Below are 13,928 nucleotides of genomic sequence, written 5' to 3' on the forward strand. Positions count from 1 at the left end.
TGGCCAGAAGCAATCCACTCCCCTTCCACAGTAGTTAGCAAGAACAAAAATTATGGTGGTCATTACGATGTATGGGTTTCTTTGTACAAAAGCAAAACAGGAGATCTGTAGTAATGAGGGAGCAGTAGACGAAACAATGGCCAGGAAGGGGGACATGAACAGGAAGAGGAAAATTACACGACATCTGTCCAGCTAATTGTTGGTAGAGCTATAATTATTTAATGAAGTATAAACCAGTGGCAGGCAGTCTTTCCTCAGTTCCAAAAATACAAGATTTCTTCGTGTGGGTTTGAGAATTGTACTTCCCAGAACCAGCTGTGGCAGAGTTACTTGGAAATTCAACTATCCCCCTTCTGAAAGTAAGCATGATCTGGATGTAAACTACATAAAACATTTGCAAAAAAACAAATGGGAGAATGGACCTAAACTGAGAAGACAGTCATCTGATAAATGATGGTTTGGTTGGGTGATCTGGTCCCATAGTTCATAGTAACCAGTTTGGACATCTGGTCTGCTGAATGCTGAGTGCACATGCTTGGAATCTTATAAAATCTCATTTTACACTGCCAAGGTAGAGGAGAACTGTTTTGGACAATTGCGACTTAACTTGTAATACATCATGGCATTATACAAATGGGTTACATAATTAAAAACTTGTTTAAACTTTTGCTTGGAGAAAAGTAAGAAAGTTGAGAGATTGTTGGTTATGGTGGAACCCAGGCAGACAAAATTGTCTACCACCACAAGCATGTGGTCACCAATGTTGTAATGCTTGTGAATATCAATTGATGGAAACAGGGGACGGGAAGAGAATGCTCTTGTACTCAGGCCCCTGCTTGTTTCCTACAGGCATCTGGTTGGCCACTGTGAGAATGTGATGCTGGACTGGATGGGTCTGTGGCCTGATCCAACAGGCTCTTCTCTTGCTGTTATGACATGAACATTGCCAGTGTGAACACAAAAACAACAAATACACTTAAAACAAGACTAAAGCGCTAACAAGTGGGCACTAATGGTAAAGACACATTTATCCCCCTGGGAAAGCCTGTTGGCACAAAAAATGCCTTCACTTGTTTCCAGAAAGTGCATATAGCAGGCATCAATTGTATCTCGACAGGAATTCTATTCCACAGAACAGGGACAGTCACACCAAAAGCCCTGCCCCACGTTGCTGTGGATTGAGCTTCTATTATCTCTGGAACTTGCCCTCAGACCACAGTGATCAACTGGGCATATATCCTGCCCTTCCTCCTGAAGGAACTCAGGACAGCAAATGCAATAATAATAATAATAATAATAATAATAATAATAATAATAATAATAATAAATAGAAAGCATTCTAAAGCATTTAAAATGAGATGAAGTTCTTTTGAGGATTACTGCAATAGCACATTGGGAAATTCGAGAAATAACAAGCCCATAGCCTTCCTTGGTGTGCAGAACCAGTTGTGTGATTCTTTTGGTCCTGGCCATTGACCCATAAATTTTTTAGCTGCTGATTTCACTCTTATACTTAGGTAAACTTCCAATATCAATAAGGGAGGGGGCATAACCCCTTAGTAGAATCTGTGTCTTGCATTGAAAAGGTTTTGGGTTCAGTCCTCAGTATCTATGGTTGAAAGGTTCTCTGGTGGTGAAGTCCTGCTCTACGGCACTGAAGACCTGCCTGGAGTCAGAGTGAACCACTTTAAGCTAGATAGAGTAATGGCTGAGTTTGTATAAGGCAGATACGCATTTTCAATCAATGCAATATTCATCTCTTATCCTTTCATTTGGAGTTTATTATACAGAAGTGTATTTTAACATGCCCATGCAGATGAAACAGTAGGATATAAATTATCATTATTGTGTTCTGTATGAATATAATCAATCCAGTCACTTAGATTAGACATTTCAAAATAAAACTTAAAGCCGGGTTCTTTTTTGAGTGTGCAACAGATCTAATGTTATACAGATATTTCAAGTGATGTGATGCAAAAAGGATATGTGCTAAGATATACAGTGGAGTAGTAAAGAGCGCTAAATATTTAGAGCTTCATAAATTATTCTCTGGACCTATGTTTAGAGAGCTACATACAGAAATTAAAGTATTATGCAGAAATTAAAGCTGAAAAGGCATTTTAGAATTCAGGCGAGAACTTCGCCATTTGAAAAGAACGCTGTGTATTATGTATTGATAACAATGCCGCTATAGACAAAGGATGCAATTTAATAATACAGAATTGTGCTCATGAGATTTCCTTTTTCTTGTTAATTGGTTACTTTAGCTGACATTGTCTGTAAGCATAATGGGCACCATTCTTCCTAATAGTTCCATGTTGCCAGATGATGTCTACAGACATGATGTAGTCCATTTTAATTATTGCATTTTGCTTACATCTCTCAGAATAACGCAGCTTCCAAACAGGCTAGCATTTTTCTTCATTATGTATGCTGCATGGCTATGGTTCCTAAATTAATTAGCTCTCTTTTCTTTCCTGGAAGTTAAAAGTTTCTTTCTTCAATTTATCTACCAGGTACGATTATGTTGAAGTGATTGATGGAGACAACGCAAATGGCCGAGTATGGGGAAAGTTTTGCGGCAAGATCGCCCCTCCTCCTGTGATATCTACAGGACCATACCTCTTAATCAAGTTTGTCTCTGATTATGAAACTCATGGAGCAGGCTTTTCCATTCGCTATGAAATTTTCAAAAAAGGTGAGCAAAAATAATTTAAGGTTGTTTTGTCACGCTAATTATTTCAAGCCTAAAATATTAACAGTAGGGATTGTTCAAACTGAAGAGGCCTAGTATTGGGGATGGGGGTAATTAAAATAGTAATTTGTAACGGATCAGTGGCAAGAGTGTTGTATTAATGGGAATCCTGTGTTCAAACGTCTACTCACCCATGGAGCTCAGAGAGTAACTGTAGTTAAGTTGCTATCTCTTAGCCTATCTTGATGAAAACATATTTACCATTCATATCTTCTAGCATTCTGTTTTCAGTAGTGTTTTTATAGAAATCATACAAGAAAGTCATGATGGTTATAAACTTCCTTTATTGGAGGGGTGGGGAACTGGTGACCCTCCAGATATTGTTGCACTATAACTCACATCACCACTGACCGTTGACCATGTTGCCTTTGCTGATGGGTGTTAAAGTCTGAAGACCGCTGGAGGACCACAAGTTGCCCACACTTGCTCTGTTCCCTTACCCCTAACAGAAATAATCCTTTTCCTGCTTATGACAGGACATGCTTAAATCGCTATGTCTTTGTTCACATGTTATATTAAACCATAATTGATGCTGAACTACGGTTTAACACAAACAAGCAGCTTTGTTGACCATACTGCTCCAGGAGCAAGAAATCATAAGCTTTGGTTTGCTGTTTGATCTAAATCCAAACAAGCCAAGAACATTGTGCCAGGATTGAACTTGTGCACCAGCAAACGGCTTGTTCACATTAAACTTCAAGGCACTTTTTTTAGACCTCTGCTGTTGTTTAAAACTGCCAATTTCCTCTCATTTCCCTCCATCCCTGCTTTATTCAAACTTCTGATGTTGTTTGAAACCATAATGTTTCCCCTCTCGGTGTCTTCCCTTTCTTACTCCCATACCATACTCACTGCTGTTGTGCAACCTGCCTTTAGTTTTGCTCCTCAACCCAGCCCTGACTTCATTCAAATCCAGGTTTGTGCTGTGGCACTGCAAATCCTCCAATGGGAGCTGTGTGGCGACATTCTTACATTTTCATTAAATAAAGAGATAAAGTTCATGTACCTAAAGGGAAGTGTTGGCTGAGAAAAAAATATAATGATGCATCTTAATTTAAATTACATCATATGTTTGAATGTTTAATTAAATGTGTAATTAAAAACCATTCTGCTATTATTGGATTTGTTAAGTTTAGTTCCAAGACCTCTCTTCCAGTATACTGGCAATTAGCTCTTTTGTTCCATTATTGAATAAATTTATAAAAATAATCCACTGGTTTATTTAGTTAATTACTTTCGCATTTTCACATCCTTCCTACTATTAGGATTCTGTGCTACTGTACTACTCGTAGTACTGTAATACTGATAGCATTCAGCAATATTCTCACAGTAATTAACACTGCTCACTATTTTCTTAAATTTATCTGGTGTCACCTCATCCACTATTCCTAATAACAAAACTGTGGAGTCCAAGAGCAATGTTGTTGATATTTTTAAAGCAAACACACACACACACACACACACACACTTTACTTAGAATTTTTATAATAGTGACTGTTTGCTATGTGGTTTATAACCTATATCCTAGGGTGGTTGTGAGAATAAAGCAGGGAGGGGGGCAACCATGTATGCCACCTTAAGCGCTTTGGAGGAAAGGTGGAACATAAATGAAATAATAAATACAACAAAACATTTCAGTTTTTATTAATGAGGTAAGCTTTGCAGTTGATAAGTTATTCTGTCCACTCAGGATTCCCACAGAAAACAAAGGGAGCAGATAATGAAGAACATAATCAGAGCATTTCTGCTAAGGAAGTGGGTGGTGGGTGTTGGTTTGCAAGCCCCCTCCATAGAGGTTGGCCCCTCTCACTGTCCTCGGAGCTTGCATACCGGTAACCTCCTCTGGCTGATATCCAGATAGACCAGGGAGATTTTGATAGGCGACATTTTCCCAAGCGTGGGGAAATGCACAACCCCTCCCTCCTGCTTCCGCAGGGGAAAGAAAATAAGTCAGAAATCTATTTACATGATGTTTATTTCTGACATTACAGCACTAGCGAAAAACACGTCCTTTCAGTTCAGTTCTCCCAGCACGTCTGACAAACTTCCTGAACATGCGCAGTTGGAAGGTTTCAAGTTACACTCTTCACAAAGACTTATCCAGCCTGTGAACGTCCTGGGAAATTCTTCTTTCCCACAGATAGCCGCATCATGAGATGTCAACAATCTGGCTGTCTGCAGCAATGATATTTCCATATACTGACAGTGGGTGGTACGTAACATAGGTTTTCAAGCAACACCTCACACCTAGCATGCTCTGGGTATAAGCTTTCGTGCACATGCACACTTCTTCAGATACACTGAAACAGAAGTCACCAGACCCTAATATATAGTGGGAGGGTGGGGTGGGGGTTTTCTCAGAAGGGTAGTAGGAGATGGGTGATTGACTCAAAGGTATGGTAAACCTGTTGACGACTGTTAACGACTGCAATTAGTCCTACAGGAAAAAGCAAGGGAAAGTATGCAGATGAACAAAAATAGCTTTAGCATATGTAATGAGACAAGAGTCCAATATGTCTATTCAGACCAGGTCTCACCATAGTTTTCAGGGTCTGGTAACTTCTGTTTCAGTGTATCTGAAGAAGTGTGCATGCACATGAAAGCTTATACCCAGAATAAACTTTGTTGTCGTCTAGTCGTTTAGTTGCGTCCGAATCTTCGTGACCCCATGGAGCAGAGCACGCCAGGCACTCCTGTCTTCCACTGCCTCCTGCAGTTTGGTCAAACTCATGTTGGTAGCTTCAAGAACACTGCCCAACCATCTCGTCCTCTGTCATCCCCTTCTCCTTTCACCCTCAATCTTTCCCAAAGAACAAACTTAGTTGGTCTCTAGGGTGTTACTGGACAATTTTTTATTTATTTTGACTGCGTCAGACCAACACGGCTACCTACCTAAACCTAGCATGCTGTGAGTGAATGCTGTACTACTAGAATGCAACCCTGAGAGTAGCAGGAAGGTTTTCCACTATTAGAAGGACTGGCAAATGGTCCCTAGTCTCCCTGCTCTTTGGTCAAATCTTTATTGACTGGCCACTGAGTAACAGTGAGATCATTTTTTGGCACAAGCTTTGGCTGTACTTGGAAGCAGACTAATGACACATTCAGAAGCCGAGAGAGTCCTCTAACCAAAACTAGATAATTAATGAATAAAGTAAACCCCGAGGGTCTTAACTTTTATAGGAACAAAGGTTTTCCTTCCACAACAAAAGCATTTAGATTCTTAGAGACCGCAATTCCAGCGCCTTGCCAATTAAGCAATGGACTTTTAAGGTTGGTATGCACTGGGAAAACTACTGAAAGAGCCTCTACACAAGCCATTTGCAAAAGTGAGCATTTTCAATGGGGCCCTTTCCCCTTGACATTTCAGTGACAACTCAGCAGTTTCATGCATTTATTTCCTCGTATGATCCTTTAAATCTCCTTCTGAAAGGCATTAGTTACATTAAGGCAACATTATAAATGAGAATTCGCACACACAAAAGTCAGAATATTGAAAGTTATAGGTCCCAAAGTAATTCTAACTCAAGTTTATGCCACAATATATCAAAGTGGAAACGATATTGTCATGTACAGAGATGGAAAAGATTGCACATGTATTTGTGGTCTAAGAGTTACAGTTACCGTGAAACACAGAGTTCACGTTTGCTTTTCGTCTAAACATTTTAATGCATCCAAATTAATGGTGAATTAATAAATTTACTGAATGCAAAATCTCTTATCTAGTGTTCATCTATTAAATTATTGTATTGGGTACGTTATAAAGTCAGGCTTGACCGTCACTGCCTGTCCAGACACCAGGTGGCTTGAACAGGTAATTCTAGCAGCAGAAGTACCTTATTCTCTGTTCCACCATAATTACACCGGCAGTGGAAACTATTTGCCTGATCCTTCCTGGTCTGCAGCACCACCCAGATTTTGGCTATAAAGTTGTTCTGTGTGTAATCAGCCCAGCTCTGTTGGCTCCCCAGACCACGGGCAGTGGGAGTCAGTTTAGGTGTGTGAGATAGGTAAATGTAAAGGTTCCCCTGCCCGTACGGGCCAGTCATGTCCAACTCTAGGTTTGTGCGCTCATCTCACTTAAGAGGCCCGGAGCCAGCGCTGTCCGCAGACACTTCTGGGTCACGTGGCCAGCATGACGAAGCTGCTCTGGCGAGCCAGCACCAGCGCAGCACACGGAAACGCCATTTACCTTCCCGCTATAAAGCGATACCTATTTATCTACTTGCACTTAGGGGTGCTTTTGAACTGCTAGGTGGTCAGGAGCTGGGTCTGAGAGACGGGAGCTCGCCCCGCCGCGGGGATTCGAACCGCCAACCATACGATCGGTGAGCCCTAGGCACTGAGGTTTTACCCACAGCGCCACCATGGAGGTGGCAGCTGCATAGTGCAGGAGAGGCAGGGAGGAGCTCAGGTCTGACTTTATGCCATTCCAAGTCTCATAGACCATCCTGCTTTCCATCCCTTTCTGCCTCAACATCATCTCTTCCTATCCTCCAGAAAAGAAAAGAAAAATATCAGAAAGGCTGTTGCATTTCACTTATGAAAGGTATCACACATACTTCCTCTTTTGGTTCAGTCCTGTTTTACAGAGGTAGCCTGAGTTTTTACACTAGCTAGAAAAGATGAATCCTTACGACACAATTACTTCCTCGCTACATCCTTCCCTGCTCTTCTTCAATTCACCACTCTATACATCTCTAGTACTAACAACTATCCTTATCCATCAGCGACCCTCTCATATTTGGAGAGCTGCTTTTACAAAAGCACTGTATGTCCCCAATCTCTCATTTAGGGGAAGGGCTAGATTAGGCCTTTACCTATAATTAATTCAGTTCATTTGTAGTATGACCTCCCAAATTAGAATTTGACCAGAGAGCCTGCAATGATTCATTTTTGCCAGAATGCACCACTTTGTTAGGGCCTGGATTTGCCATCTCGTGCACTTCGGGTGCTGTTTCAGAACTGAGATCACATTCTTCTCAATTGGCTCCTGAACGTCCGCTCTGCCTGGATGGTAGCCAAAGCAGCAAGAGGTAGCGTGGTTTATATCATTTCAGAAGGAATCCATTTCCTATGGTATGCCATTATTTATATACATATGCATCTAACAGACTAGTCTTCTCTTGGGAAACTGCATGTATTGGAAAGCTGGATATTTTCTAAATATTCTCTGTGCTTCCTGCCATCATTTCCAAAGAGGATACAATCTCCTTATGTGGACCTATACTGGAGATTTATTATCACAAATTTGTTAAGATTTCAGTGTACGTATACATCTCTTTAAGAGGCCCACTGGTTCCGGCCTCAATTGTAGGCTCCACAGACCTGACCTAATATTGAAAGGATGGATGATGTCATAGTTCCAGCACATCCTTTGTGTACAAAAGTTAACAGTGTTGGTGCTGACATCTCCAATTCCTAGTGTCTCCAGGCAAAAGAATGTCAGGTGGTAGAGCTGAGAAGCCAAGAGAAGAGCCATGGCTCAACTCCAGAGCATCTGTCTTGCCTGTAGAAGTTCAATCCCCAGGTAGAATTGGGAGACAACTGAAATTCTGAAATTCCAGAGAGCCACTGCCAATCTGAGTTAGATGGACCCATGGTCATACTCTGCCTAAGCCAGCTTCCTGTGTTCTTATGTTCTGGTGCGGGTCCTAAGGAGCACATAAAAGTTTTGCCTGATTCCGACTGGATGCTCTTCGCACTGGGAAATGAAACACCACATCTAACAATGAAGTGTTTTTAAAGTTGGTGCTGGGAGGGCCAAAAGGAATGCAAGAAAATCCTGTGGGAAATGGGGAATTTCCCCATGGGCCAGTATTACATGGGTCAATGGAATGATGCCTCCCCAATGCAACCATGCTCAATTCACACATGACATAAATCAGTACAGGTTACCTAGCATGATAAGGTGGGCAGGGTTTTGGATTTGGGAGTTCTAGGTGGAGCTGCTCATTTTAGGAGCTCACTATGTGGACTTTTGCAAGTCCATGTCTCTCAGCTTCACTACCAAGGCCTGCTCAAGGCCCAGTTGTATCTGGCTTGATGCTCTTGGGAAAAGGATGCAGAGGCAGATGGGTCTTGCTGTGATCCTGCATGGATTTTTATTTTCACTTTACGGCATCAAGGTGAAGATAAGGTACATAGGTAAAAGGGTAAATGACCCCTGGATGGTTAAGTCCAGTCAAAGGCGGCTATGGGGTTGTGGCGCTCATTTCGCTTCAGGCCGAGGGAGCTGGCGTTTGTTCGCCGACAGCTTTCTGGGTCATGTGGCCAGCAGGACTAAGCCGCTTCTGCCGCCACAGAACACTGTGGCGGAAGCCAGAGCACACAGAAACGACATTTATAAAGCACTTTCTGAGAGGTGATTTTCTAAAATGGAATTCAAATCAAGCTAATGCGAAAGAGTTGGGAGTAGGATAAAGTTTTGTGAGACTGAGAATTCTCTGGTATAAAAGCAGCAGGATGAGGTATGTGGGCAGTACCCAGTGTTGCTGTATGAGGGTATTTTGTGGAGCACACTAAAGGCTTACACCATGTCTGATGTTATGGGTAAGGTTAGGATGTCAACATTGATATTAGTTGGATTCCAGCAACACGACCTGTAATCACACAGTTTATCATGCATTCACTAACAGCAACACTTTACTGGTGCACCTGTGTCAACACCGTTCAGAATGAGTCAAGTCACCCTTGGTACGAGTACGAATTACCTTTCACATCTAGTTTGTCAAGGAGGCATAGGTCACATCTGGCAGAGTTACTGAGTCACTGCTCTAGGAATCTGAAACCTCTGCTCCATCTACCGAATCCACTCCCCTCCTCTTGCAAAATTTTCTATTTTACCAATAAAAGGCTGTCAGCCTTAAGATTTAAGCTTGAAGGGGCTATAATTATTTCCCTAGGGCTGTCGAGATTTCTGCAGCTTACACTTTCATTGTTCCCACATGACTTTGTCATAATTTGCACACACACACCCCTTTCTTTGGAGCTGGCACAAGTTTTCTTTTTCTTTTTTCCCATTATCACCCTGCTACAAATTGAAAATTGGAGTTCATGCAATAAATGTGAATTACATTTTAATACCAATTATCAATAACAGGAACAAGTTAGCTGGATGATTAATATGGTGATTAAAGTGAGGTGTTTCACCGAAAAGCCACTCTGCTGTTCAGAAAGATAAAATGGTCTAATTTGTTTTCTAGTGAACCAGAATAGCACAAAGTCAGCATATTGTGTTTATATTTGTTTCTTTTGTTCTGCAGGACCAGAATGCTCCAGAAACTTCACGTCTATGAGTGGGGTGATCAAATCACCAGGATTCCCTGAGAAATATCCCAATAGCCTTGAATGCACTTATATTGTATTTGCACCAAAGATGTCAGAGATTATACTGGAATTTGAAAGCTTTGAACTGGAACCAGATTCGAATCCTCCAGCAGGAGTGTTCTGCCGCTATGACCGCTTAGAAATCTGGGATGGATTCCCTGAAGGTAGGATACATATCTAAAATGAGCTGCCTGCTGCAGGGTTGTAATCCCACAGCATGCTATAGAAGGCATGTTGACTTCTAACATCTATCACATACCTTGCCACCCAAAACAGTTATCCCAAATAGACTTCCCACACCCTCCATCATATGACATACCTTGTATCTTGATGTCATTATATTGAACATTTCCCTGTTCCCACCAGCAGTAGTCAGTGACACGGAACTGAAAAAACGCACAGCATGATGACATTAGAACAGGAGGTCCATTGAACTACACATTATGGAGGGGGAAATGAATTAACACAGAGCCACCATTTCCAGTGACAGCCCTGTGTTTTTGATAGCATGCTTTTTCTGCTCTAGAAATTGCCCTTGTGCCAAATGACACACTGAGATAGATACACACACACACACACACACACACACACATATACATATATATATATATATATATATATATATACACACACACACATACATGCACACACGTTATATCTCCCTTTGATTTCAGCAAAGCTGCAGTTGGTTCGTTTACGGTAATCTCTTGCTGATGCAAGCTCTAGAGAATTAGTTTGTATGTTGTTAGCACTAATGGAGAGAGGATGTAAGTTTTTATGGCATTATCCTGTGGTTTGCTGCAGCTATTACAAGTTCAATGGAGTTTAACATTATGGTTCTCTTTGGTTGAGCACTTCCTCTTAGGATGTCCCTAAGCCAGGGGAGTCGTACATGCAGTGATGTGCAAGCAAACTGCCCTTGATAACTTCTTCAAACTTTTTGTGCTCATCTGGCAATGAACAGCGGAAGAGAAAAATATTTTGGTTGTCCCGTTCCCTAACTTCAAATAAAATCCCTGTGCAGAAAAAGTGACAGCAGAAACTGAAAATCATGAGGCACCCACTACGGGTCTTAGAGTTGTTCTAAGCATTGCCCAGAATGAGGCAGCCAGCTGAGGCAACATGCAAATTATTTGAGCAATGGAGTCAGGCAAAGCCTGGCCGAGGCAACTTGAACCCATGTTCACCATTCACATGCTGTGTCAGATGGTAGTGGTGGTTTCTCGTGAGTAACCAGTCAGGACTCCGTCCTGTCTTTTACAGGTTTTATTTTGGTGCAAAACTATTTACAGTGCGGAACCACAAGTTCATGTCTGCCTCAGTCGCTAGCAGAATTTGGGAGAGGTCATTTCCGGGTCCTCCCCCAACATAAGAGCTTCGTCACCCCCAGCCTTTTCCTTCCTTCTTTGCGTTTTACACCTCTGCGCAAGGTGGGCGACGGAAGAGGCTTGGCCAGGAGCGGTGCTGAGACTCCCAGCAGCATTCTCCGGTCCCTTCCCCTCTTCCCCACTGGAGGTGTGGCTTTCCCCACCGCAGGAAGAGGAACTGCTTCTCAAGATTTTCGGAGGTTCCCTGTATCCCAACTGCCCCTCTGCCTCCCTTCCCTGTTCCGATGGCAGTCCCCTGACATGCTGGCTGCAGTGCTTCCAGGTCAGAAAGGGACCTCCCTTCCGCCCTCTCTTCACCATGCCACAGGAGCTAGCGGTTTCACTTAGCAGACGAAGAAGAAGAGTTTGGATTTGATATCCTGCTTTATCACTACCGAAAGGAGTCTCAAAGCGGCTAACATTCTCCTTTCCCTTCCTCCCCCACAACAAACACTCTGTGAGGTGAGTGGGGCTGAGAGACTTCAAAGAAGTGTAACTAGCCCAAGGTCACCCAGCAGCTGCATGTGGAAGAGCGGAGACGCGAACCCGGTTCCCCAGATTACGAGTCCACCACTCTTAACCACACTGGCCACAACTGCTCTTTTTACTGGAGGAAGCCAGTGTCACCCCTGACGGTGACATGGTGGCTGTCCCGGTGACAGGGACATGGTGACTGCTGTTTTAAGATGTATTGCTGTCCTCATTCCCCTCCCCAAGTTGGAGGGTGAACTTCCGAAGCATGAAGGCTCCTGAAGTCATGGTTGCAAAATTCTACCTTGAACTCATGCATGAGACAGAGAAGGTGGTGCTTAGCATACTTGGTCCTGCTGTCTCCAACATCATCCTACACAAATGGGGGATGATTACTCCTGAAGGGGGAGTAATGGAGGAAGCAAAATAATGACTGAAGGTCTTTCTAGTATTTAACCTGTCCATTAGAACAGTCTCATGGCAGTTCAAGGCAGTATTATAACTGTGCCTTGAAATGTAATAATAGGGTTTTTTTAAAACAGCAAAAAGCACTCCGGTGGAAATTTCAATTTCAGAAGATGTGTGGAGAAAAAGACCAATCAGCCAAATTATTTGAAATATTTTCAAAGAGATTAGTGTCAAAGTTATTGCCGCTGAAGTAGTAATTTTCTGGTTCTAGAAAATGAATGAATTGGAATCATTATGAGCAAGTATTATAATCATCCCAATGTATCTTTGGATTAAAAGTGTGTTTTGTTTAAACTATAGAAATCAGGATTGTGACATTTAAAACATATATTTCTATAACTACTTACTTAGCTGGCATCTCTCTCCCAGAAGGGGAGCGCTCTGAAAATGTGCATGATTTAGCATGTGTAGGTATATGAAATGTCAGCTTGTAACATTAGTCCTTATTTAATATTTTGTATTAAAAGACATGAAGTGGAACACATTCTTCCTGTCAAAATGGTGCTGGTGGAGAAAGTGTGTGATGTGCACTGACAATAGGAGATGGTTGCTGAGATTAAAGCAATTGGGCAAGGCGTGGCTACTGTATTCCAGTTTTGTCACCAGAACTGTGTCAGGGGTCCTGGAAAATGGTCCATCTCACAGAGGAAGGAGGCAATGTTGACAATTGCTGGAGGACTCAGCCTTACCCTGCAGAGTCAAGCCTCTGCTTTCAGGGCTGACCCAACCATTGGGAAGAGTGAAGCAACTGCCTAAGGGGGCAGATTTTGGAGCACAACAGCAGCCCTCACCTGTTCATCTTGAATTTCCCCCATTCCACTTTGTAGCCCCACAACCTTTTGTGGTCCCCCTAATCTAGCCTGCTGTCTCCAGTGTGGTGGAGGATGCCATCCCATCACCAGTGTTGAAGATTCAACTGCTGATCCAACCAGCTTCTGTGCATGTGGGGGGAGTGGAGCTCAGTCAATAAAATAAGGATGGCCTTGGGATTAATTTCAATATCAATGGCAGAAACAAAATTATAGGAGAAAACATTCCATCACATGCACCACAGAAAGGGGAATAGAATCATAGGATCTTGATCTTTGGTGGCTCTTCTTAATGGATCACATGGCCACTCCCTCAGAACCTAAAACAGAGGCTTGAGTTTGAAAGGGGGGATATTTGTGGAGTAGCCATCCACCAGGGAGAAAGCCCTGAAAGAGAAGCCCCATTTTAAGCAGACACAGGACACTTGGGCTACATGTAACTACATTGCTGGCTCTGCATAACTCTCTCCCTGCTGTGTTCCTAGCTCCCTGCTCCTGAAAGGAGAGGGATCTTGTATGTGTAGGGATCCTGAAGCTTTGTCTGGTTGACCATCTGCCACACTGGCTCTGGCTGATCCATGTCAAGTAGGGTGCTGGGATCCTGCAATCCTATACACACTTAGCTAGGAGTAAGCTCAGTTAAACTCAGTAGTGGACACATATAAGGTTGCTCTGAAAATATTCCTGCTGCTTCAACTTTGGAACAGCATGGATGTTCTCCAAAGCCCTGCT

At 42.5% G+C, this 13,928-nt stretch overlaps 1 protein-coding gene across 3 annotated transcripts in view; it reads left to right on the plus strand.

The window, feature by feature from the left end:
* NRP1 (neuropilin 1) overlaps window positions 1-13,928 on the plus strand; it is a 126,876-nt gene that overhangs the window by 48,450 nt on the left and 64,498 nt on the right. For all 3 annotated transcript variants that reach the window (XM_079996455.1, XM_079996454.1, XM_079996453.1), the window contains exons 3-4: window positions 2,517-2,698; window positions 10,018-10,245. In XM_079996455.1, the coding sequence (XP_079852581.1) occupies window positions 2,517-2,698; window positions 10,018-10,245 (410 nt within the window). The remainder of the gene's footprint in view (window positions 1-2,516; window positions 2,699-10,017; window positions 10,246-13,928) is intronic.

Source organism: Podarcis cretensis (assembly GCF_951804945.1).
Source record: "Podarcis cretensis genome assembly, chromosome: 12".
Classification (NCBI taxonomy): domain Eukaryota; kingdom Metazoa; phylum Chordata; class Lepidosauria; order Squamata; family Lacertidae; genus Podarcis; species Podarcis cretensis.